The sequence below is a fragment of the Halichoeres trimaculatus genome, unplaced genomic scaffold (genome assembly GCF_033239565.1).
Source record: "Halichoeres trimaculatus isolate MK-OKI-2021-1 unplaced genomic scaffold, fHalTri1.1 fHalTri1_scaffold_5, whole genome shotgun sequence".
In the NCBI taxonomy this organism is placed as follows: Eukaryota; Metazoa; Chordata; class Actinopteri; order Labriformes; family Labridae; genus Halichoeres; species Halichoeres trimaculatus.
Genome location: NW_027437183.1, coordinates 23285435 through 23308064, shown reverse-complemented (window position 1 = coordinate 23308064; position 22630 = coordinate 23285435). Strand labels below are relative to the sequence as shown.

The following is a 22630-nucleotide window of genomic DNA, read 5'->3' as shown; positions in this document are numbered from 1 at the left end:
AATTTCCACATTTTTTGAATTCCCAAAAAAGAAATATTTTGCAAAAAAAATAATTAGCAAAATTTTAGAAATTCAAAAAGGTTTAAATTTTTTTGATAAATCTCAAAACTTTTTGTTTAAAAAAATGTCAAAAAATTGTAAAGATCTCAAAAAATGTAAAGCTTTATTGACAGAATGATGCATATTTCGTATAACAAAATGTTAACCCATGATTTTATTTAGTGTCGATGTCTTTAATTATCAATGCCCTCTATAAGAAAAACAAAAACACTTTATTTTAATCATATTTTTTAAGCTACAAGGAGCCACTGCAAAGGAGTCAAAGAGCCGCATGAGGCTCCAGAGCCACAGGTTGCAGACCCCTGAGCTATGTGAACCATTTAGCTAAATAGCCTAACTGTCTAACACTGACACTCGGTCATGCCTCTTGGCATCCTATCTTAATGTGGAGAGGATAATGTTTAATATGAAAGTCGGCTGAATCAAGAATCAAAACTCAAGCCTCATTAATGTTTGTCATATTTGAGTTAAGACAGAATTGTGTTTATGTCATTTGCAACGCTGTGTTTAATTACAACCTTAAGTTTCTTTTATCATACTGTAAAATAGCGTTAACTCAACACCAAATGTGCAGAGGTATGGGGAAATGGTTACAAATGTGCAACACAACCCCTGTCTTTACTGCAGAAAAGAGCCATAAGAATAATTCATAACACAGGTTCAAGCGATCACACAAACTCACTTTTCTGACCTGTTTGAAATAGAGCATTCATTCTTTCATTCTTTAATATATTGGCAATGAAAGCCTGAGAAAGTGACGGTACAAATGAAATTCTTTTAATGCATATTAGCACTTTGTTTTTGCATTTACAAATATAAACATTGTCACATTCACCTGAGGTGACAGATTACAACACAACGCACCCCAAAATACACACACAACACCTACTGTAATGGAGTTATTCATCAAAATATGCAACTTTGTTACTTGCATAAGTCTGTCACTTTGATGCTTTATAAACTTGTATTTAATAAGAGTGAGACAGTGTAAGGTAAGTTGTGGACACATTATCTATGTCTCACTTCCTGTCACTGGCTTTAAGGAGATAAACCTCAACAAGTGGATCCACTGAGATAAATTATTTGCTATCAGTTTTTAACTCAGCTCCAAGACATAACCGTCATGTTGCAGAATAAGTGAATAAATACAAACTGTTATAAAAAGAAAGTCAATAAATTAATGTTGAAATGGAGGCGAAAACCCTGTGAAACACAACAATGATCCGAAAAAGTTCTACAGTAAGTGAAAAAATGAGGATACAACAGGAATCTGAAACTTCTCCTGCTGTTTAATCGTTAAATAAATACGTTCTAAATATCTAGAAAGTATTTATATTAATTAGCAAAATATTTATGACCATAAGTGTCTTTTTTTGTCTGGTGGTCAGGTATGAATGTCAAATTTTGGCACATTGATGAAGGCAAGCTGAGAAAGAGAACAGTGCTGTACAGCCTCTCACAGATACTTTGCTCCTGAGAAACTGTAAACGTGTGAAATGATGCTTGTATAAAAATACTGCTTTCAAATATTTAAAGAATAAAAACAAACAACCCAACAGTCAGGTACAAAAAAGAAGATAACACAGGTACATGCATGACGTGTTCACTGTAGAGGTCCAACAGAGACTGTCTGAGATCCTCATCCAGAAATCTGTCCCTCATTTCAGTTTGTTTACCGTGACATCAATTCAGAGGCTTTTCACAGGAATTAAAATAATAAAATTAAAAGAAAGTTCCATGAAGTGCAAAGAGGGTCTGCCAGTAACATTCCTGTAAGAAACTAGCTTGACTTCTGCAGCAGTTTTTCCTCTTTCAGGTTGAACGGCACGCTCACGGACATCTCTGCGATGAACCTCTCACAGGCCGTTTTGGTCACCTGCTTACAGAAGCGCAGATCGATCAGACAGATGCTTCCACAGCGTTTAAAAAAGTTCAGGGAATGATCCGTCACCCGGTTACACACTGAAAGACACAGGAAAAAATAAGAATAAGTCACAAAATGTAAAAAAAAAAAAAAAAAGGAAATGTAGGAAAACTATTTTGTTTCCTCCTCTTTTTGTGAATACACAGTGTTTGGAAGATAAGATCTCAAAGTGTGTGTGCAGGCTAGAACAAGTACAATTATATAACAAAAACAACATCTCACATTATTGCACCACATGTCCGAAATAAGCTCTACTTGGCAGCTCATTTACAACTTATTTACAATAATGGAAATTGACTAAACAAATTTATTCAACTCAAGAAGGGCGAGCAGGAAAACAAACTCATTTGTTTGGATTTAGTTTGATCTTATTTTGGAACACTCAAACATTTACCGCCTCTGCTGCATAGGTGCCCCTGCAGCTTAAACAATGTGAGAATGCACAAACTGAAGGTATGTTCATGAACACACATGACTCTCCAAGATCTTATTCATCCCACTCCCAGTGCCTCTTCTGGCTGCCCTCCAGAGGAACAAAAAGCAGAAGAAATAGAGGTTAATTATTGCCTTTGGCAGTAATTTAAGAGTAGCTTTTTGGAGGTAAACATAAAAGAACAGCTAAATTTAACTGAATTTAGTCACATGTGCTTAGATTTAAGGGTCCTGATCTTCTGAACAACACTTCAGTATAGGGCTGCCGCTATCGAATATTTTAGTATTCGAGTATTCTACTGAAATTCCCATCGATTAATCGAGTAATCGGACCCATCCGACCCATTAGTCTCCAAACTCCAGAAAAGAAGCTAGATTTGTTGCTAGTTGCTATTATGTATAAGAGGTAGCTTGAGGGGTCTGAAAACTCTCTTAATATGGCCTCAGCTCTATTTGAAATACCACTCTTTGATCTTTCTTAAAATTAAACGATTCCTCGAGGCGGAGAAAATTACTCAAGTATTTTTTTGTAATCGAGTACCTCAAATCATTCGAGGAATCGTTTCAGCTCTAGTTCAGTATCTTATTTTTCTTTTGATCGAAGGACTGTCATGCACATTAGTCTGACAGCTCATCTTCATTTGTTTTGTCATGTTTTTGCCTTCTTCTCTTTTATTAATTTTTTCCACAGGTTCCAACCATCATCTCATGCAGGCTGCATGGATTTTTACACCGAGGTTCCCCATGCTCACCTGACAGGTTGATGTCTGTCAGCGAGTCTCTGGTAGTGGTCCCAGCTGCTGTCAGCAGGTTGACTGACTGGTCGTTGATGTGGTTGCAGTAGCTCAGGTCCAAACTGGTCAGACGAGGCATCTGGCGACTGATGAGGCGTAAAGACGTGTCAGTGATGTCGAGCCCGGCCAGCCGCAAGTCCTCAACGTTCCGTAACTTGCAGCGGTTATCCAGTTGACCTAATGGTAGGTTGATTGAGAACATCAACAATCAGTTTATTTATCATTTCTGCCACAGTGGATTGATGGATTTTGGCAGAGGAGCCTGACCTGGTCTGTTGTCTGTGGGGGGCGAGAGGAGGTCCCTCATCTGTGCGTCTTTGAGTCCCTCCACCCACTGGACGTCCAGGGTACGCAGCAGAGGACAGCTGGACGTGCAAAGCGCTGAAACAGCAGCCCAGGAGCATCCAGATAACTTTAGCTTTCGCAGACCTGAGGGACACAGCAGCGTTTTAAAATCCTGATACACAACAAAGGACCTGGAAACCACAGGTGTTCACAGTTCAGGAAGCACTCTTCATCACCTGGTAATCTATTAATGAGCCAGCTTAATTGTTTCTTGGAAATGTTTGTCCAACTGAGATCCAGGGAAACTGGCTGCCGGCGGATAATCCCGCTTAGCATAAGTGGTGTGATGGATGTGCAGCGGCTCAGATCGATCTTCGTCCAAAGTCTCTTATCACAACACCTAGACGTCGCAGAGAGGGAGAAGATTGTGTTACACCATGGAGCAAAGCAGACCACAACACCTCAAATGTTTCCTCTTTACATATAAAAAGGAAAATCTAAATTATTTCTTTTAAAATACATATCTTTCAACTTGAAACAACTTGAAAGAGTGTAAATGTGCTGTTTTTGGATTTACCATCTATTCCAGGTCTTGCACACCCTCATGCAGACACACAGCTCCTGGTGTGTGAGGTTCCCAAAGATCTTCATCCAGACCTCCCGCTGAATGACGTGTGTTTTACCGTCTTTAAGTGGCAGTCTGTCAGGGGGCGGGCTTATAGGAGGGGGCCGGATGACGTGCCGCTCCATTTGGACACATTTGGGTGGGGAGTGTGGGGGCGGTGGCCGGTTGGTTGGGGTGCTCCTGTTGAAGCCCAGAGGAGTGATCTGGCTCGGGTAGAAGTGGCGTAGCTCCCAAGGTGTCCCGTTCATCTCTTTGGTCTTCAGGTGGGACCTCTGATCCCCGAGCTCGTTGCCGTTGCGGAACAGCCTCTTGGGTTCCTCGTTTTCTGACTCAGGCTCTACCTTGAGGGGCTGCCGGTTCTCATTAGCCAGGCAGTCCTCCGTCTTCTGGATCTCCTGGTTCAGTGCTTTGCTCAACTCTCGGCTCAGTTCTCTGTTTGGTAAGCGACGCTTACGTCGTGCTTTTGGGCGTGGACCTTTTTCCTGGGTTTCACTTCCACCCTCGCTGCTGGGGCCGGCCTGAGGCGAGCTGCAGTGAGACTGGTCGCTATCTCCAACGGGCGTTTTGATACACGGATTCAAAAGTTCACTCTTCAAATCCTTCTCGTCCCCTTCTTCTCCAGGGTCTCCAAAACGCCCTCGCCTCTCTACACCGAGCCTGAAGTGAGGCTCTCTTCCTCGTTCATTCTCCTCCCCATATGCGTCGTCGTCATCCTTCTCTTTCTTGATTTGGTGCAGAAATTTAGAGAAATAAGGATCATCTGACCTTTCCTGCAGAAAGACATTATTTGAGTTATCAACAGGGAGGCTACTTTTACCAAACAAAAAGCTTGCTAATAAAACACCACTCATGAAATGCTACTAACCCTCTTCCTCACAGCCAGATCCTCTTCCTCATCATCATCAAACAGCTTCCTCTTCTTCCTCAGTTTGTCCTCTGGTCGTGGTCGTGGCAGGCCGCAGGGCGAGAGCAGAGGAGGCTGTCTGTGCAGAGAGTCCTCCGGTCTGAACCTGGGCGTTTCGTCTCTGTCCGGCCTCCTCTTAGCAGCGTCCCCTTCCTCCTTCACAGGCTTCTGCTCCCTCAGCAGAGAGCCTGGGAGGTTGGAGGCGTACTTGAACCCGGGGCCCCTTTTTTGCTTCAATACCAGAGGGGGCAAAAATTGGGAGACAACTTTATACCTTTAGCCTACGGTGAGGGTCAGAGAAGCTGCAGAGCAAGTGTAGCTGAGGTGAAATAAAAACATCAGCACTGAGACCAAACATGAAGTGTGTGAGTGGTTTCCTGTTTCTGTCACATGTGAGAAACATTCATACCCTTAATAAGTATAAACAGGAAATGACAAAGTGAAGTGTAAACACAGAAACTAGGAAGAGTACAGCTATGAATGATACAAAAACTCAGCCAATCTTAAGATTCTTAGGTCACAGTTGTTGTTCCAGTGAAAGTGCGTCCAGCACACACTCAGCAATCCATTACATAATCTAAATCCTCTGACTCACACATATTTGTACTCACTTTTCCACTTTTCCCAGCGTGGTTACATTTAGGACATTCCCAGCAGTTTGGCAGCTCGTCGTTCACCACACCTGAGGCGTCGCTCACCTGATGAACAATAAGAAGAAGAATCTTCAGTCAATGAGAAGCTCACAGGTTGAGGTTGAACAAACCAGGCGTGAGAAGTGAGAGTGACGATCGGGCAGGGCAGCAGAGTCAAACCTCAGCTGTGAGCTGACTCTTGCTTCAGACATTCAACAGAAATAGGAAGCAGAGTTCCTGATGTGTGGAGGATGTTGAATCCGCACTTCTCAGCGACTGTTGTGTCCACACGGTTGTATTTCATGTGTGACATTGACAAATACTGTAAGTTGTATGCAAAATACAAAGATGTCGTTTGTCTGAGGAACTGGTTTGACCAAGCCTCTGCCAGCAGCCGTCCCTTGTGTTTCTGACACAATTACAAACAGGGTGTGTGCCGTTTTGCATTCTGTTTTGATTTCCCTTCACGACTCACTTTTAGCTCTCCTATCTCCCGTCCTCTGAGCCGATTAACTCAACCGTTTGTGTTTTTATCTCACTATCGTTTGCACTTTCAAGTAAGAGGTGGGAGTCAAATCCTCGAAAAACAGGATGATGTCAGACATTAGCGATAAAACCTCCAGAATGATGAGTGTGCCCGCTGTGAAATAAACAATGCCAGATCCACCTCCAATTATCTCCAGTGACAACAGTCCAAGAGTCTGACTCACTCACATTATGACAGGCTGAGCTGGGATTCCTGGCACTAACACAGATGAGTCAGCGTGTGAATGACTCGACTGAGGTGGAGTTGTTCATCTGTTCCCTGCTCTGTATCTCTTTACCTTGAGACAGTTGGGATGGACGATCTCGTTGCAGATGGAGCACTCCATCAGCATGAAGTTGAACTTGTCATTTTCTTCCTCCAGTGTGTCTTCTTTCCCTGCCTCTTTGCATACCACACACACCGCCGTGTGAGGCAGAACAGGCTGGATTCAAAGGAAAGGAACAAACAGGAATAAACACATTTATCTAAACAGAGAATTTTATTCATTTCCTTTTGTGGGAAATGATTTTCTATTTGTTTAGAATAATTATGCAAAAGTTTTGACGTACCGCAATGCACTGCCTCATAATGCAGGACTGCTTCATGCGCCCAGGTCCCCCAAACTTCTTCATGTCTTTGCAGAAGTGACACTCTCCACACTCAGTCCGCAGACATGCTTCACATTTCCTGCAGCGTGTCCTCCTGCGCCTCGCTCCGGACGAGCTGCGGTTGGACGGCAGCTTAACGGCAGATGTTGTCCCTGCCACCTTTGGGGGCTTGGGCCGGTTGGCCGCCCGCTGCTGAGAGACAAATAGAAGAGAAGAGTCAGAAAATTTAAATTGAACAAATGTGAGGAGTTTTCAGCCGAACAGCTGGAGAAACACAAAAGATGGGAGTGATTTCTTTTGGCGTGTTTATCTGGACAGTTATCAAAGCCATGCCTGGTTTGTTGCAGGAACACAAAAATCTGATGATTCATCTGGTTGCTTTAGTCATAACAGGCTGTTCCTGCTGCGGCAAGACTATCTAGAAAGTCGAGTTGTAATTGTTTTCTTACATTCTGTCTCTTCTGCGTGGGCTGTCAGGGATTGGAATGATACATAAAATAAAAACTCTTCCTCTACACGGCTTATTAAATAAACAGAAACTCTGCCTTTAAGAGAGATAATCTTATCATCTTATCCATCAAAAACAGATCTCGTGACTTCCTTTACATTAACTTCTTGGGCAACTTTTTCTAAAGATTCCTAAAACTGAGACTACTTCCCTCTCATTCATTATTCCTCATTGAGAGGAAACTATGTAGAATTGGAAAACAGTCAGATATTGTTTTTCTGAGCACACTGAGGCACCTACACACAGTCTAAAAATCACAAGTGGTCTCTGAAAGTAGGGATGCACGATATTATCGGCACAATGTCGGTATCGGCTGATAAAAGCTTAAAAACACGTTTATCAGTATCTGCAGATATGAAAATTTCTGGCGATATGCACAGCCGATAAGGTGCTATTCAGTTAGGATTATTATTATTTTCTATCTGAAAAACAAGCTCCTTAAATAAAATGTAGCACTTCATTTATTTGCACTGCAGAGCTCTGTGTCTGTCACCAGGTTGTTACAGTAGCTCTAAAATAATAAAATGCAACTTGGTTATGTTTAAAAATGCATTGTACATTTAAAGTTCATGTGATCTAAAGAAATTATTTTTCTGTATTTCAATACTGAATGTCTTGAGTTTGAAAAAATAATACATTTCTTATTTATGGTAAAATCAAATGTTTTTTTTGTCTTGTTTTATGTGTGTTTCTTAAACAAATAAGACCGTCACAATAAGAGTAACATATAAATTCCAGTACAGGATAGACTTAGCTTTCTTTACAGTGAAAAAAACAAACAAACTTGTGATTATCGGTATTGGTATCGGCCAAAAGGGGTTTCCATATATCGGGATATAGGATATCGGCAAAAATCCAATATCGTGCATCCCTATCTCAAATAGATAATATCTGCTGAACATCACATTTAGACGCTTGATGGATGACCAAAACAGACCAGCTGGGGATGCATTTGAAGAAAAAATTGCTAAAATATTTTCCAATTTGACAGCTGGAGGAGTTCTCTGCTCATCCCACACGTTTATATAATCAGCGTTTAACTCCACAGCTTCACCTTCCTCTCCACACACACTCTCTATGTGACTCACAGGAGCCCATAGAAGATAACTAATGGCTATTTAACTTATTTGCATATTTGTGAAGGCTTGGCACACACACCCACAGCTCAAAACCTCAGGTCCTACATTTTTCAATTTTCCCCTTTTTATTCTCACACATTTATTTTTAGCCTCTTCCCTGTTGCCATGGCAGGACCGCGACGCAATGGGGAAAAATAAGACAAATCATCGAGCATCATTCCGATTCAGGAGAGGGTTACCTTGGAAACACGATCACCATCGCTGGTGGCAACAGTTTGAATAGAGGAGAGCAGGAGCCGTTTAAAAATAGGCTCACATGAGGAGGTTATGATGAAGTGGGAGGCTGGGAGCACTTTTTCTTGTTGTTTGTTCTGTTACTAATCACAGCTTCATAGCATTCATTCAACTGGTGTTTATATAATGACTGGATAACAACACTGGGGTGCTGAGTGCAGGTCCAACATCTACACAAACAGATTAAATCCTGACTACTATAAAGACTGAATGATGATATAACCCAGACCAGATCTGTGCAATAAAAACAGAACTATCTCTGCAGATTATTAACATTTCATTTCATTATTCCTGATTTGCCTGCTGGGGGATTCAGTCAAGACCGGCTTTAATCTGGGCTCCCTGTCAGCTTTCCATAAATCCATCTGAGTGGTGTGAAAATATGAGTGGGACATCAAGGAAAGGTCTGCGGCTGCTGCAGGGGTGACTGGGTCTGTCAACATTGCACATTTTTTTGACTCTCCTCTCAGCTGCTTGGACACAACAGTTTTAATTATACTGCACAATCAATGTTTTTCTGCCTCTATTTTTGGCCTGAGCTACATCCATAGTGTAGTTTCTGGTCCATGTAATTTATTTTTGTTACAGTCTGTTTCCGTGATGCCATCCTGAAAGAGAACATGTATCTAAAGTTGAATACTCCTGGTACAACTGAGGTTAAATAAAAGTTTTGGTCACCAAAAAAAGAAAAGTGACACACCTCTACCTCCTTTATCCCTCCGATGGGAACAAACAGATCTGTGGCTAAGAACAAACCACAGGAGCAGACATCAGCTGACCCTCTTTTACTGTAACTCTGTGCAGTAATATGTCAGGAATTTGGGATTGGTTGCTGAGGCCTGTGAACAAAAACATGGCCTATATTCTTCTGAGAGCAGTCCCCTGACTCAGCTTCAGCCTGGATTTCAGTGGGAGGAAAAAAAAAAAGTCACAAGGCTCATCAATAGCTGCACATGTGAAGTGTTCCTCCACGTCATAAATAATGAGCTACAATATTGTGTCACAACAGAAGGGGTCAAAATACCTCTTCCTATGAGCTGTCCCAGGGTGTTGTTGGTGTAAATATTGTGTAAGAACAAGGAGCGGGCTCTTATGTCAGCACTTCTCATATGTCCAACTGAGAGTTGTGCAATATTCCTTAAGCCTTGTTAGAAAGCTTTGAAGCCACAAATCATAACTTGTCTTAAAGAAACAGTAAGAACAAAAATCACCCCTACAGTGGGAGTAAACACTATTTTGCTGAGGGGGGTTGAGAGGTCAGTTTGGGACCAACTGGACAGCCAAGCTACAGAAGTAGGGCCCCTTCATTGTTCCTTCTCCCCATCCCCCTCCTCAGCTCTGTCCCAGTCTAATAACAATTGCTTTTACATTTTTATTAAAGGCAAAGACTGGAGAGGAAATGTATAGGAAGTGAGAGGAAATTAATCACGGGAAAACTATTTTCAGAGGACATGTGGCACGTTACGGGTACATGTGTAAATCACAGCTTTTACCGACGTGAACTGTCTAAAATCAGAGGACGTCAACGTCTCTGCCACTTTTATGAACTATTACTAAAAGTGTTATGTAATAAAATGTTGTCTTTACAAACTAGGTCAGGTGTGGGGACGTGAAAGATGTCCAAGGTGGAGAGTACACGGTGTTTGTACAGTCAGCAGGGTATCAATACTTGTAAGCAGTTCAAGTCCTCAGTTTAACTCTGTGTATTGAGCATTTTTTTTTAAACGTGGTAGTTTATCTAACCTTATAAACCAAAGGAGAAGGTTTTCTGAAAAACTACTCTTCATTTAGCTCGACCACAGAACAGAAGAAGAGCGGCTAAAAACCCGAAGGTATCCCGAAGCAGCTGAAGAAAAACAGCACTCCGCTCACAAAGCCTCAAATCCGACTGTACACTTAGGCATTTAAACTACACACGATTACATAGAGGTCATGTAATAAAAGGAAGGGTCTCTGACCTGCTCAGACTCTGAATCATATTCCTCATCGTCGCCGCTCAGTGACAAGGCCATGGCTCCTCTCTCTCATCGTTTGTGAACAGCAGAGAAAACTAACATGGCTGAACAAGGCTCCTCCAGCTCAGCTCCGCTCACTCCCCCCTCCTCCTCATCACACCGAAACAGGCAGCTGCTAGCAATGTTCATCATGATGCGTTCAGAACACATGGGAAAAATCAAAGGACACATTATTACAGTCTCCCGCAGTATTCTTTTGGCTAATGAACGAGTGATTTGACAGACGTGAGGCTACGTAAAAAGTAGTAAATAACTTTCAATATCAATTATTCTGTTAAATACAGGGGTTGTGTCAAAACTAAACTATCAGAAGGCAATTGACATCCGTTGAAAGGGAACTTAACGAGTATCGTGAAGCAGCACCGATGCTAACAGGATATCAAGAGAAGCAGGTTAAACAAGATAGTTCACTCCGACACGCTTCCGTCTTTGCAGTCTTTTTATCTTCTTTTATCCTGCAGCGAGTGACAGCATGGGTTCTTTGGTGGTTTAATACTAAATCCTTATCCTCATCGAAGTCCGATTCTACCGCCACACACCTTTGAGTTTTTATTACTTCGCGTTGCTGAGTTTGGACAAGGGAGCTCATTGTCAACTGTCATACAGATTCCATAACTAAACAAATAATGCCTATTCTGTTCTGTAGTATAACTGTTTTTTCAAGATCTCAATTTATCCGTATTCTTATCTCAATATATATATCCTAACACAGCAATAAACATTAGCACTCCACATTATCATGGGTAATCAGAGTAGCATACATTAACTTAATGAATATTTGTCAGCTCAGGGCTTCCATAGATTGGTTCAGCCATAAAAATGTCTGCTTTTAGGTCAATTGCCTCAGTCTGCAGGGGGAAAATTGCAATATCTAAATAAGTGTCTGCTGTCAAACAGTTACAGGCATTATCAGTGGGCAGAATCAGATATAAACACTAGTTAATATCATCCCTCAAACCCTGTAGTATCGTTCATGTTGTTATTGTTTATAGATAGCCACCAGTCTCTAGAAATTAGATGGGAGGGGCAAAAGAGTAAGCACATTCACCTCTAGATTTTGTTTTATAGCCAATGTGCTTGTAATAAAACAATAAAAATGTCACTGGCTTACTCAGTGCCTATGATATAATAATGATGATGTAAGAATGACTCATTATCATGAAGCCACTAGAGGGTTGAAAATATCCTACACTAGCATCATCCAGTGGTAGTCAGAATCTGCCCAAGGTACACTGTTTGGGTAAACAGTGTTGTGCTTTTTAAAAACATTTTTTTTCCTGTTGTTATTTTCTTTTCTTTGTATAACAGGGCCAGCAGAGTTTGGTTGTGTACCAACATAAAAAAGAGCGCTATTAAAGCTAGCCAGAACTAAATGGCAGTCAATATTGCAGGCTCCACACATAGGCCAATGTGATGTGCAACAAGATATTTGTATGATAATGTAAATACTTGTAGTTATAAAACAGAGGCCTAGTTTTAACCAGCCTTAGTGTGTCTTGCTATCATTTCTCGTCATTTATACCCTGTATTTACTTATATTTTATTGATTTAGGAAAAAATACTTAGAATAAATAAAAGTAAAACTGGAAAAAATACATAAAGATTTGTGTGACACATGTGCTCATTTAAATTTGATACCAGCTACAAGTCCAAATGAATTCCTTTCAATATCCTAATCTTTTTAAAATCTAATTAATTTTGCAGTTTTATGCTAGGGGTCATTATTCTCGGGTAGATTCAGTCACTAACCTGTTGCAAATTTTCGTGTTAAGATCAAACATGGTCCTTAAGACCTTTCAAAGGATTGCAGAACTTCAGCGGTGCTCTTGCCCCAGATTTTCTGTCAGTCTTGTCAAAATCACAAAAAATAATAAATCAAAATTTTGCACATGCTTTTATGGCTTCTACAGAAAGGGAGTGATATTCATTGATTTTTTTTTTAACTTTAACCCTAATTTTTGTTATTATTATTTATTCATCGAATTATTATTATTATTATTATTATTTATTTTATTTATTTTTTCATTTATTTTATTTTTTTTACACCAGGCTCTAAAGAATCCTAAGGGGGAAACATTTTATTAAAAAAAGAAAAAATGTGTCTGAGGACTTAACAAATATTTACAAACATTTTTTAATGCAAACAGCCTTTATGCATACATGTGTATCGGGTAATAGCAGGTAAAAGGGTTGACTGTCGAACCATGTCACAGCCAGGTCAACTACATATGACATTTTGAAATAAATATGCATGCTAGTCATGTTATATTTAAGTATAGTCAAAAATTACATGATGGAGTAGCCTACAGGAGGGCTGGTGATGGTCACTATAGCAGTGAATCATATTCACATATCTCTCACTGCTAGGAAAAAAATGCATTAGTCTTTCCAACGCTGCCACTGGACACAGTGCTCAGCTGTAAAGATAATGCAGACAAGGGGGAAAAAAAGAAGAAGAAAGAGAGAAAAAAAAGTATAGTCAAAATCATTAACTATCACTTTTTTTGTAATCAGTTTGACAATCCTTACACTTGCCCTAATTTTCAGATTGAAAAAATTCCCTTGCATATTTTTTTTTCTTTTTCCAGTGGAATGACTCAGAAGCCAATAACAGGTGCACATAAATTGAAAGTCATTCAAAACATCCATTAGCTCTATTCGGAGTGGTCCTCTACTGCCACCAGGAGGGGACCTGCCGCAGCGACCGTACAGAGCATTGGATTGTGGGTATGTGGTGTTTCCTGACTGACTGACTCTGACAGTCAGCTGTTGTAGAAAAGTTTTGACAGATAGTCTTCAGCCAGTTTTGTTAAATATTGGATCCCAGCGGAAGTTAACCTGCTGCGAACATTTTTCTGGTTTGTTTCACCGAATACGAACTTTTGGATCCAAAAGATTCATAACTTTTAAAAACTCTTTAGCGTGAAAAAAAAAATCTACTGGAGTGACTTGGATCAACTTTCGTGATGAGTTTAAACGAGCACTCCATGCAGGCGCTGTCGTGGAGGAAACTCTACCTGAGTCGTGCTAAACTAAAAGCCACCAGTCGGACTTCTGCTCTATTGTCTGGATTCGCGATGGTAAGTGAAAGTTTAGCTCTGTTTCCTCTTACGGTGATCTCATTGTTTTACCGCATGAATGCAAACACAGATCAGTATAGGCCGTGGGCACGAACCGCAGATACGTGACGCACCTTTCTTAAAACTGGAGCCGCTGCGATCCTAACACCTTTAAAGCCTGCATACGATCATATGAATGTATTTTAACACCAACAACAGCTTGGTTTCCGCAAGGGCGGTGCGATGAACCGGGTGCGTCAAAGGTCACACCAACAAACAAGAATACACAGAGAGAAAAAAATCCTGCGTGAGTGATTCCGCTCAAGAACAATCTGACTTCACAGCGGTGTGTTTATAACAGATTAACAGGTGACTCAAACAGAGACTGACTTCATACCTTTTTGAAATCCCGAGTTTACTTTTCTTTTCAACCAATACACCACACAACAGCAGCACTGTTGCAACAGAACTTAATTTCCCCAATTTTAACTTTCATCAAACCTTTAATATAGATAGTTGCAGTGCTCCTTTTACAAATCATGGTCTGAAAACTTTTGACCACAGTGCATTTTTATTTTGACCATTGCTGTTTTAAATGCCACCTCAATGATTACCCTGTTAAAACAATGTGTAAGAACCAAGATGGTTAAAATGTGTGGTGTTTCAGAAAATCCTTAAGCCTTTGAAACACTTTATCTTGGTTGCTGTCTCTTTAAGAATCCCCGCTCCACAAACCCACGTCCCTTTGGTTGGCCAGCCTTCAGGAGCAGACCTTGGTGTTTGAGGTCCTCCCCTCTAATGTGGTTTGGAGATCCTTATGAGATCTCCTCAGAAAGTCTTGTGAAGATCTCACGCTGTTTGAAGAACATATTGCTTTGAGCAGTCTCCTGGTGGAAATGTACACACATTTAGCATGAGCATTTAGCAGTGTTACTTTATATCTGTGTTTAAAATGTTAAAAAGCATTGTACTTTCTCTCTTTAATGTCCAAACGATCTTGTCCTAAGTGTTGACACTGAATGCTGACTTCATTAGAATCTAATAGACTGTAGTAAAAGAGAAACTCCTCTGAATCAAAATTTGATTGTCATATGCCTTTGTGTTGAGCCAAATATCCCAACATTTTAAAACTGACATCAGGAAAACCAATTTTAATTAAAAAATAAAAATAAAAAAACACACATTTAATTACCAAGCATCAAACAGAAACCAAACTTTAAGCCCTGTGATGCAAAAATAGCCAGTCTGAGGACAAAAATAGCTCCGCTCTATGCAGATGTGCAGTACACAGACAAATAAAGATAGTGAATGTCACTGAACTTCCTGTCAGAATTTAAGACTACTTCATGCTGGGCAGGATGTGTATATAGTGATGTTTAATAACACAGTTTAACACCACCATAGCAATATAAAGTGAAGTTAAATAAGAAAAACATGATTGAATCATTCAGGTGTAAAAGCATGGTCATTAAACCAAGGCCTTCATTTAACAGGACATGTGTAACCATGCTGAGTGAGAACGCACTCACACACAAAATAAATGTATGCAATACTGATGACTTTGCAGTTAATCATACAGAAGGTCTGTCCATTTTTCTTTGATGACTGGCAGGATGTACTACAAATTTTGAAAGTCACGGCTTTTCAAATTAGATCAATACATACATACCAGCGATATTTTCAACCATTCATTGTGACAGTTAAAGACAATAGCTCTAGATCATTTTCCTTCAGTGTTTTTGCAAGTAACTTAAAAAGAACAATCTGCATGTAAATGCCAACATGTTTTGGTAGTTCACACATCCTGGTACTTCAACTGGAAAACTTGTGGAGACGGCAAGTTGCAAAACTAGCTGTTCAAAACAATTGCGATGGAAGAGGTCGCTCTTCTTGTTGATTCTCTACTTTTGCAGGTAATAAAGAGACGTAAGTGTTAAGTCTGGTCTGTTTCATTAGCAGTGTTGATACTACGTACTTCTACTACCACTTCTGCTACTACTACTACTAATACTACTACTACTACTTCTACTAATATTACTAATAATAAAGTAAAAAGGGGAACTTACCGACAGTTAGCTGACAGCTTTTCGAAAAAAAATTGGTCTTTAGTGCAAAAGCATCTACAGCCAATGGGGCCCGCCTTGGAGCTGCAGCAGAAGGCTCGGTCACCCATGATGTTGAGCCTGGTTCTGGAGGTTTTGAGTGTGTTTTTGTATGCAAAATGCAGGGAGCATGAAGAGGTCTGGAGGGAAGGGAGTTCCTGGTGGTACCAGGGGGCGTGACAGTGAGTGCATCGATGGGTTAGGAAGGAGACCTTGTACTCAATTCTGAGTGGGGGGCCAGTGAAGCGTTTTCAGAAAGGGGGTGATTTGTTTGTATTGGTGGACCCTTAACTGGTCCTGGTAGCACTGCAGTCTCTGTATGGTCTTGCTGGAGATCCCAATGAGCGGTGCATTACAGTCGTCCAGTCTGGAGGAGGTGGTAGAGTGATGTCTCACAGAGTTGTATGATGTGGATGTCAAAGGTTAGTTGCTGGTTGATTCTTATACCCAAGTTGGTGACAGATGTGGAGAGGGGGATGTCTTTGCTGGAGAGGGTGGTACTAATGATAGTGGAAGAGTGGAGCTGATGTGGTGAGCCTACTAGGATGGCTTTTGTTTTGGAACTGTTCAGCTAGAGGAAGTTGAGCTTCATCTACGCCTCTATTTCCTCCAGGTAGGTGGTTAGTGTGGATGTAGGCAGAGGAGCAGAGGAAGTGGGACATGCCCTTATGTAAAGCTGGGTGTCATCAGCATAGTGATGGCAGGATATCCCATGCCTGCTGATAAGCTTACCCAGGGGGGAGCAGAAAGATGGTGAAGAGGGTGGGGCCCAACACCGAGCCCTGAGGGACACCGTAGGCGATGTTATGGATGTGACCGTGTTTTGCCCAGGGCAACCTGGTCGGTCCAGTTAGTGACATATGAGGTGAACCAGCTATGTGCAATTTCAGACAGTCCAATGGTTTATTTTAGGAAGGTGAAGGAGGATGTTGTGGTCAGCTGTGTCAAAAGCAGCTGTAAGGTCCAGGAGGATGAGCAGAGATGGGGAACTGGTATTTGCTGCCACCAGAAGGACATTGATGTGGAGAAAACTGTGAAAACTTCTCACAGCTTTATTGTTTTAAAAAAAAAAGAGTAAGGTACACTTTACAATGTCAGTTAGCCTCACATTCAGTAACAGTGGTGGTATATTGAATCATTTTGACCCAAACAAAGACAAAGAGCCTCCTAAAGAGCAAGTACTAAAGCTGTTGCTTCAAAATATATGAAGAAGTCTGATGGTTGCAGATGCTGACTTTTTCCTTCTCTAATTTCCTAGGTTGCCATGGTGGAGGTGCAGCTGGAGCGGGATTACACATACCCTCCCGGGCTGCTGATAGCCTTCAGTGCCTGCACCACAGTTCTGGTTGCCGTCCACCTCTTCGCCCTCATGATCAGCACCTGCATTCTCCCTAACCTGGAGGCCGTCAGCAACGTCCACAACCTCAACTCTGTCAATGAATCTCCCCACGAGCGCATGCACCGCCACATAGAGCTGGCATGGGCCTTCTCCACAGTCATCGGCACCCTCCTCTTCCTGACTGAGGTGATGCTCCTGTGCTGGGTGAAGTTTTTACCCCTGAAACGCATAGAAGAAAAAAATGTCACCATAAGTTCCGGCGAGGCCGCCGCCATTGCCTCCACCTGCATCATGGTGCCGTTTGGGATCGTTTTCATAGTGTTTGCCGTGCACTTTTACCGCACGCTCGTCAGCCACAAAACGGACCGGCAGATCCGGGAGCTGGAGCAGGTAATCCGGCTGCAGAATCAGCTGGACCACCGGGCCGAAAACGAGGACCTGAAGGCTGCCGTCCATTTCCCCTGATTGGAGCTGGAGATAATATTACTGCAGCGGACATTCAGCAGGGCTCTTATTGTGAAATCCCTCATATATGCTTTATTTTTTTTATGTTTATGGACTTGGCTTTGATGCTTCTTTTGGATCTGCAAGCTTTATTTGTCAAGTGTTACTGTTTTCAAACAAGGTCTGGATCCTGCATGTTCAGAAACGTTAAGTAAGAGCTTTATTATAAAACAGGAAAACTGTTGACTTGGAGGAAAATTTATGCTACGGCTCTATTCAGTTTTCTTCTACTCTGGTGCACATGTGTTTCGGGAGCTTTTAAAATTAGAATACCTGGGCTAGATTGTTTTGCAGAAGAAGACTCACCTAAGATTAAAAAAAAATAATAATAATCAAAATGAGTTTATTACAGGTGGGTGTCCACATCTGAAAAGGCCCAATAATGAAGGAACAGATTCTTAACTAAACTATAGTTTAAGTCTAGGTTGAGCTCAGTTTTAGGATGTTGGCTCATGAAGCCATCAAACCCATGTTGTATTCTGGTAATGTAGGTACAGTTCATAACTCATCACAGTTGTAACATCAGCTGTGACCTTGATTCTATCCCGAGGGGGATTTCCTTTCTCTTGTTGTTTGGCTTTAAAGGTAGGGTCTGCAGTAATTTTCATTACTTTTTTGTAAACGCAAATTCAAACTGGGCTCCACCTCATTGGATCAGTGCCAGCGGCAGCGCACACCTACAGCCTCCAACCATAACTATGTGAACACACTCACTAGCCCAGTAACCACCTGTGGCATCGCTTTTCTACGTGGGAGAGACGCAAGAGCTCTGCACCTGACTTGGTATGTTAGCATAAGCTAATAATGGGTATTTGTCACATACTTGGTTTGTAGAAAGCCAATTTGCATCACTCTTCAGCCAGTACTGCTCTCCAAGTGACCGAAAGCAAGTTAAAGTCGAGCCAGTCTTCACACTCAGTCAGGAAAAAGGTTTAATCTTACCTTGATTGTGTTTTTGTTTTTTTGAGATAGCTTCTTCCACTCGCTAATCATCACTTGCAACTGGGCGTCCTGTCATTGGTGGATGTAAACACATCTACTTTCTGCCCAGAAACGGCCTAACCCAACCAACACATCAGCATACAGGCTGAGGAGGAGGTTCGAGGCAGACACCAACACTCACACACATGTACGGAGGCCCAGAAGTGACAATTGAGCAGGATAATTACTGTAAAAATTGAAATTTTATTTTCTAGGAAAGACTCTGCCTTTACATTAATGCTTAAGTGGAGCCTACCCAGTCGTTTGTCAAAAAGCTAGATATTCACATTCAAGCTAAGATCCATCTGAGCGTGAAATCATAGGATTTACTGTATGCATGTTTTAAATCTAAAGCTTAGAAACAAATTGATTCAAACTTATTGCACTGATTTTTCTTGTGATTTTTTGTTATCTTTGATGTCGTAAATGTGATGTACATTAATTGGCTTTGCTTATTTCCAAAGTTTACTTTCATTTCCCCCTTTCCTCTTTACAATTGCAATTATACTTTTTTTTATATTTTAAGTAGAGACCACATTTATAAAAAGTTTCAAAGATGTAGTAATATTTAAATGCAATTAGAGGGCATCTTTTAATGCACATTTATGAACAGGATGGGTAAATCAGTTATCAAAGCTTAGCTGTAGGATTCTGGGTTCAAGACTCAGTTTTCTTTCATCAGAAGAGTCATCCTCTCCTAAAATCAGCCTGAAGTAAAAAAAAAAAAAATAAATAAATAAATAAATGAAAAGAAGGACTTTGCTTTTTCTCTGTGCTCCTGCAATTCAACTACTCTGCAATGCATAAACAGTTACTGGCTTTGAAGAAGCACTGATAGCATGCTGTAACAAAGCATGCACACATGGAAATGTGTTTTATATCTTATTGCATATATTGTATTGCATGTTGACATGTTGTTTCGGTTAAACATTTTTTAAGTGTGAAGTTGTTATAGAGTGGAATTTGATGTCCTCGTCCTGTGGCACATTGCTGAGTTGTTCTGCATGTGTTTGTCATTGACCCGCTAAGCTTTTTGATCCTGGCTAACATTGGTACCAACCACATATTGAGGGAAGTAAAATGCCAGTTTTTCCCTCATGTCATTGTGTCGTAACAGCATAACATCCTACAGTAGCTTAACCTAAGCAGTGTAAGTGAAATCTTCCACAACACAAAAGATAGTATCATTTCTGTGATTCAGGTATTCATTTCTAACTGTACTTTTATGAAGGTGATGCTCTGTCTTTTATTGCAATATTATTAGTGTGCTGAGTCATTGTTATGTTACAGCTTCTGTTGAACACCAGCGCCCACTGAACTCACACTGATCCTGGACAGACGGTTGTGTCTCTGGTACACGTCACAGAGAACAACGAGCCATGACTGTTACAGACTTTTTACAGAAATGTTCTCATAGTTACACAAGGTGCTGTTTTTGATGTTACCTGAAGCTTTTTCTCATACAAAGTCACCTACGAGCTGAATAATTTGCTTTATTAATGTTATCTGCTCACAGAAAAACTTCTTTTAACACATCCCCATAGTAAGCAATGTGTCTGTGGTTCATTTTCTGTGGTTTATTTATTCATTTGGTCCTTTTGTCGACTCAAAGCATTTTGTAAGTATTGCTTGTATGTGTTGTTGGCAGAGCACAATGCTGTTTTTCCTATTTTTTGTGGTTTGAGAATAAAAAAAAAAAATTGTTTGACTGTAGTGTTTAATTATTTGGGTGTTTTTATGCTCCCCTTAGTAAAAACAGTAAACAAAGTATAACCATATGTCAAAAACATGAAGTCTAAAGGAAAACCACACAGGAAATGTGTGAGCATTGTCTCCTATCAGTTACTCTTTGTATGCACATACAGTATATTCCAGCAAACTCAAAAAATACTCCCAGCTTGGCATTTCTTGCACTTTTAGTGCCGTTTATAACTGCTGGCTGCGTTTTATTTTTCTGTTTTTGGTGGAGCACTGCCAGTACAAGCCTATTCTTACACCATACAGTAAACACAGTAGGAGCCTCCTTAAAGCCTGACGGTTGGCATCAAATTACATACGGCCCCAAAGTAACTCCACCTTTAAGATCTCTATTTATAAGTTCTTTGAATATTTAAAGTGATGAGCAAAATGTCATCAAATCTGTCATGACAGCATCTTCACGTCCATGTTACACAGGCTCAGTAACCAGGGAAGCAGTCTCAATGTTAGCCATCACTTTATGTTCATTTCTGCTTCCCATGACGGTGTTGAACATGATTCATAATCACAGAAAAATGTGTGATATTACCAAACTCAGAGGAGCATCCCTTGGATTATCAGTGTGCACAAAGGTATTAAGACAACCAACACATGTCACTGTTTGGATTAACTAAAGATGTTTAGAGGACGATGACACCACACCATCTCCATAGACCTGGTCGTCCTGTTCAACAAGAAGCTTTCTTAAGTGAAAGTCAAAAGTAGAGCTCACCTGCAGAGTCACAAAGGTGTGCCCACTGTTATTGTCTTCTATATGTTAAGTTTGAAACCTTTTTGTCTGACACAGAAATCTCATAGAAACATTTAATTCTCTTTCTCTTTTATTTTGCATTAAATTTTTATTTTATTCAAGCAGGAAATTGTGCGTTACACAACTAACACGTAACATTAAGAGACTTGAATTCATCTTACAGACTGCTGTTTCCTCTGTGTGCTCCTCCTGATCCTTTCTGGGACATGTTTAGCTTATCTAAGATGGATAGGGAGGGATGCTCCGAGTGTTTTCAGGTCCTGGCAGTGTATTTACTGAAGAGGTAATCCAGAGATAAACACTGAGGCTGCAGTAGGGGACCCACAGCCCTTGTCCACAAATTAATATACAATGCATTCAGAAAGTATTCAGACACCCTTCATTTTTTCTTTTGTGTTACATTGCAGTCTGAAACTCCAGTTGTTGAAATGTAACTTTTGCAGCAACACGGAAACTCCACTCAAGGTACACGCCTCTCAAAATAACCCTTACAATGCATGCATCAGAGCAGAAGCCGAGCCATGAGGCCAGAGGAACTGCCCGCAGAGTTCAGAAACAGGATTGCTGAAAGGCACAGATCTGGGGAAGGCTACACAAAATTCTGCTGCAATGAATGTTCCCAAGAGCACAGTGGCCTGTATGATACTCACATGGAAGAATTTTGACACAACAGGTCTCTACCAAGACTTGTAGGTCAAAAACTGAGCAATTAGAGGAGAAGGGCCTTGGTAGGAGAGATGACCAAGAACCTGATGGTTGCTCTGACTGAGCTCCAGACATCCTGTGTCCTCACACAGGATGTCTAGACAAAGTTCTGAAAGGAAAGCCATCGCAGAAGCCCTTCGTTGATTTGTTTTTTTTGTTGTTGTTGTTGTTTTTTTGGCAGAGTAGCCAGCTGAAACCCTCTTCTTGATGCAAAACACATGAAAGCCAGCTTGGAGTTTGAAAAAAAAGAAGAAAAAAAAAGACTGTGAGAAAAAATCCTCTTTTCTAATGAAAGAAAGATTGAACTGTTTGTCTGAAATACAGACTTTATGTTAAGGGGAAACCAGGCACAGCTCAGTGCCCTCTCAATACTATCCCTACAGTGAGGCATGGTGGTGTCCCCCAGCCAAGACTGTGAGTGTCCTGGAGGGGGCCAGCCAGAGCCCAGAACTGAACCCTGAACATGGCCATTCACAGATGGTCCCCACTCAACCTGCAGAGAAGAATGGCAGAAATCCCCCTGTCCTCCAGCTTGCTTCATACCCAAAAAGACTTGAGGCTGTGACTGCTGACAAATGTGCTTTAACTGAGTATTGAGACTGAATACTAATGCCAATGTGATATTTCAGTTTTTACCTTTTTGATACATTTATACTATTTCTGAAATCTGTTTTCGACATTGTCATTATTGGGTGGTGACGGTAGATTATTTTTTAAAAATAGCTAAAATGATTGTAGCATCAGG

The 22630-nt window shown here is 40.9% G+C and overlaps 2 protein-coding genes across 4 annotated transcripts; one reads left to right on the top strand and one right to left on the bottom strand.

The window, feature by feature from the left end:
* Positions 1–734: 734 nt before the first annotated feature.
* On the bottom strand, positions 735–10793 carry kdm2ba (lysine (K)-specific demethylase 2Ba). Of its 3 annotated transcripts, none has more exons than XM_074670661.1 (10): positions 10630–10793; positions 6752–6982; positions 6481–6624; positions 5636–5722; positions 4986–5264; positions 4073–4890; positions 3732–3895; positions 3478–3639; positions 3169–3387; positions 735–2022 (listed from the first exon to the last, which is right to left on the bottom strand). In XM_074670661.1, exons 1-10 carry the CDS (start codon positions 10681–10683, stop codon positions 1841–1843), a joined length of 2340 nt encoding a protein of 779 aa, XP_074526762.1. In that variant the 5' UTR covers positions 10684–10793; the 3' UTR covers positions 735–1840. The 3 variants fall into 3 exon arrangements, with proteins under 3 accessions (XP_074526762.1, XP_074526764.1, XP_074526763.1); XM_074670663.1 differs by having other exon boundaries at positions 4986–5255; XM_074670662.1 differs by having other exon boundaries at positions 6752–6979.
* Positions 10794–13445: 2652 nt separating this feature from the next.
* On the top strand, positions 13446–20310 carry LOC141789854 (calcium release-activated calcium channel protein 1-like). The gene is made up of 2 exons (XM_074669339.1): positions 13446–13766; positions 17106–20310. Exons 1-2 carry the CDS (start codon positions 13653–13655, stop codon positions 17649–17651), a joined length of 660 nt encoding a protein of 219 aa, XP_074525440.1. The 5' UTR covers positions 13446–13652; the 3' UTR covers positions 17652–20310.
* Positions 20311–22630: the final 2320 nt, after the last annotated feature.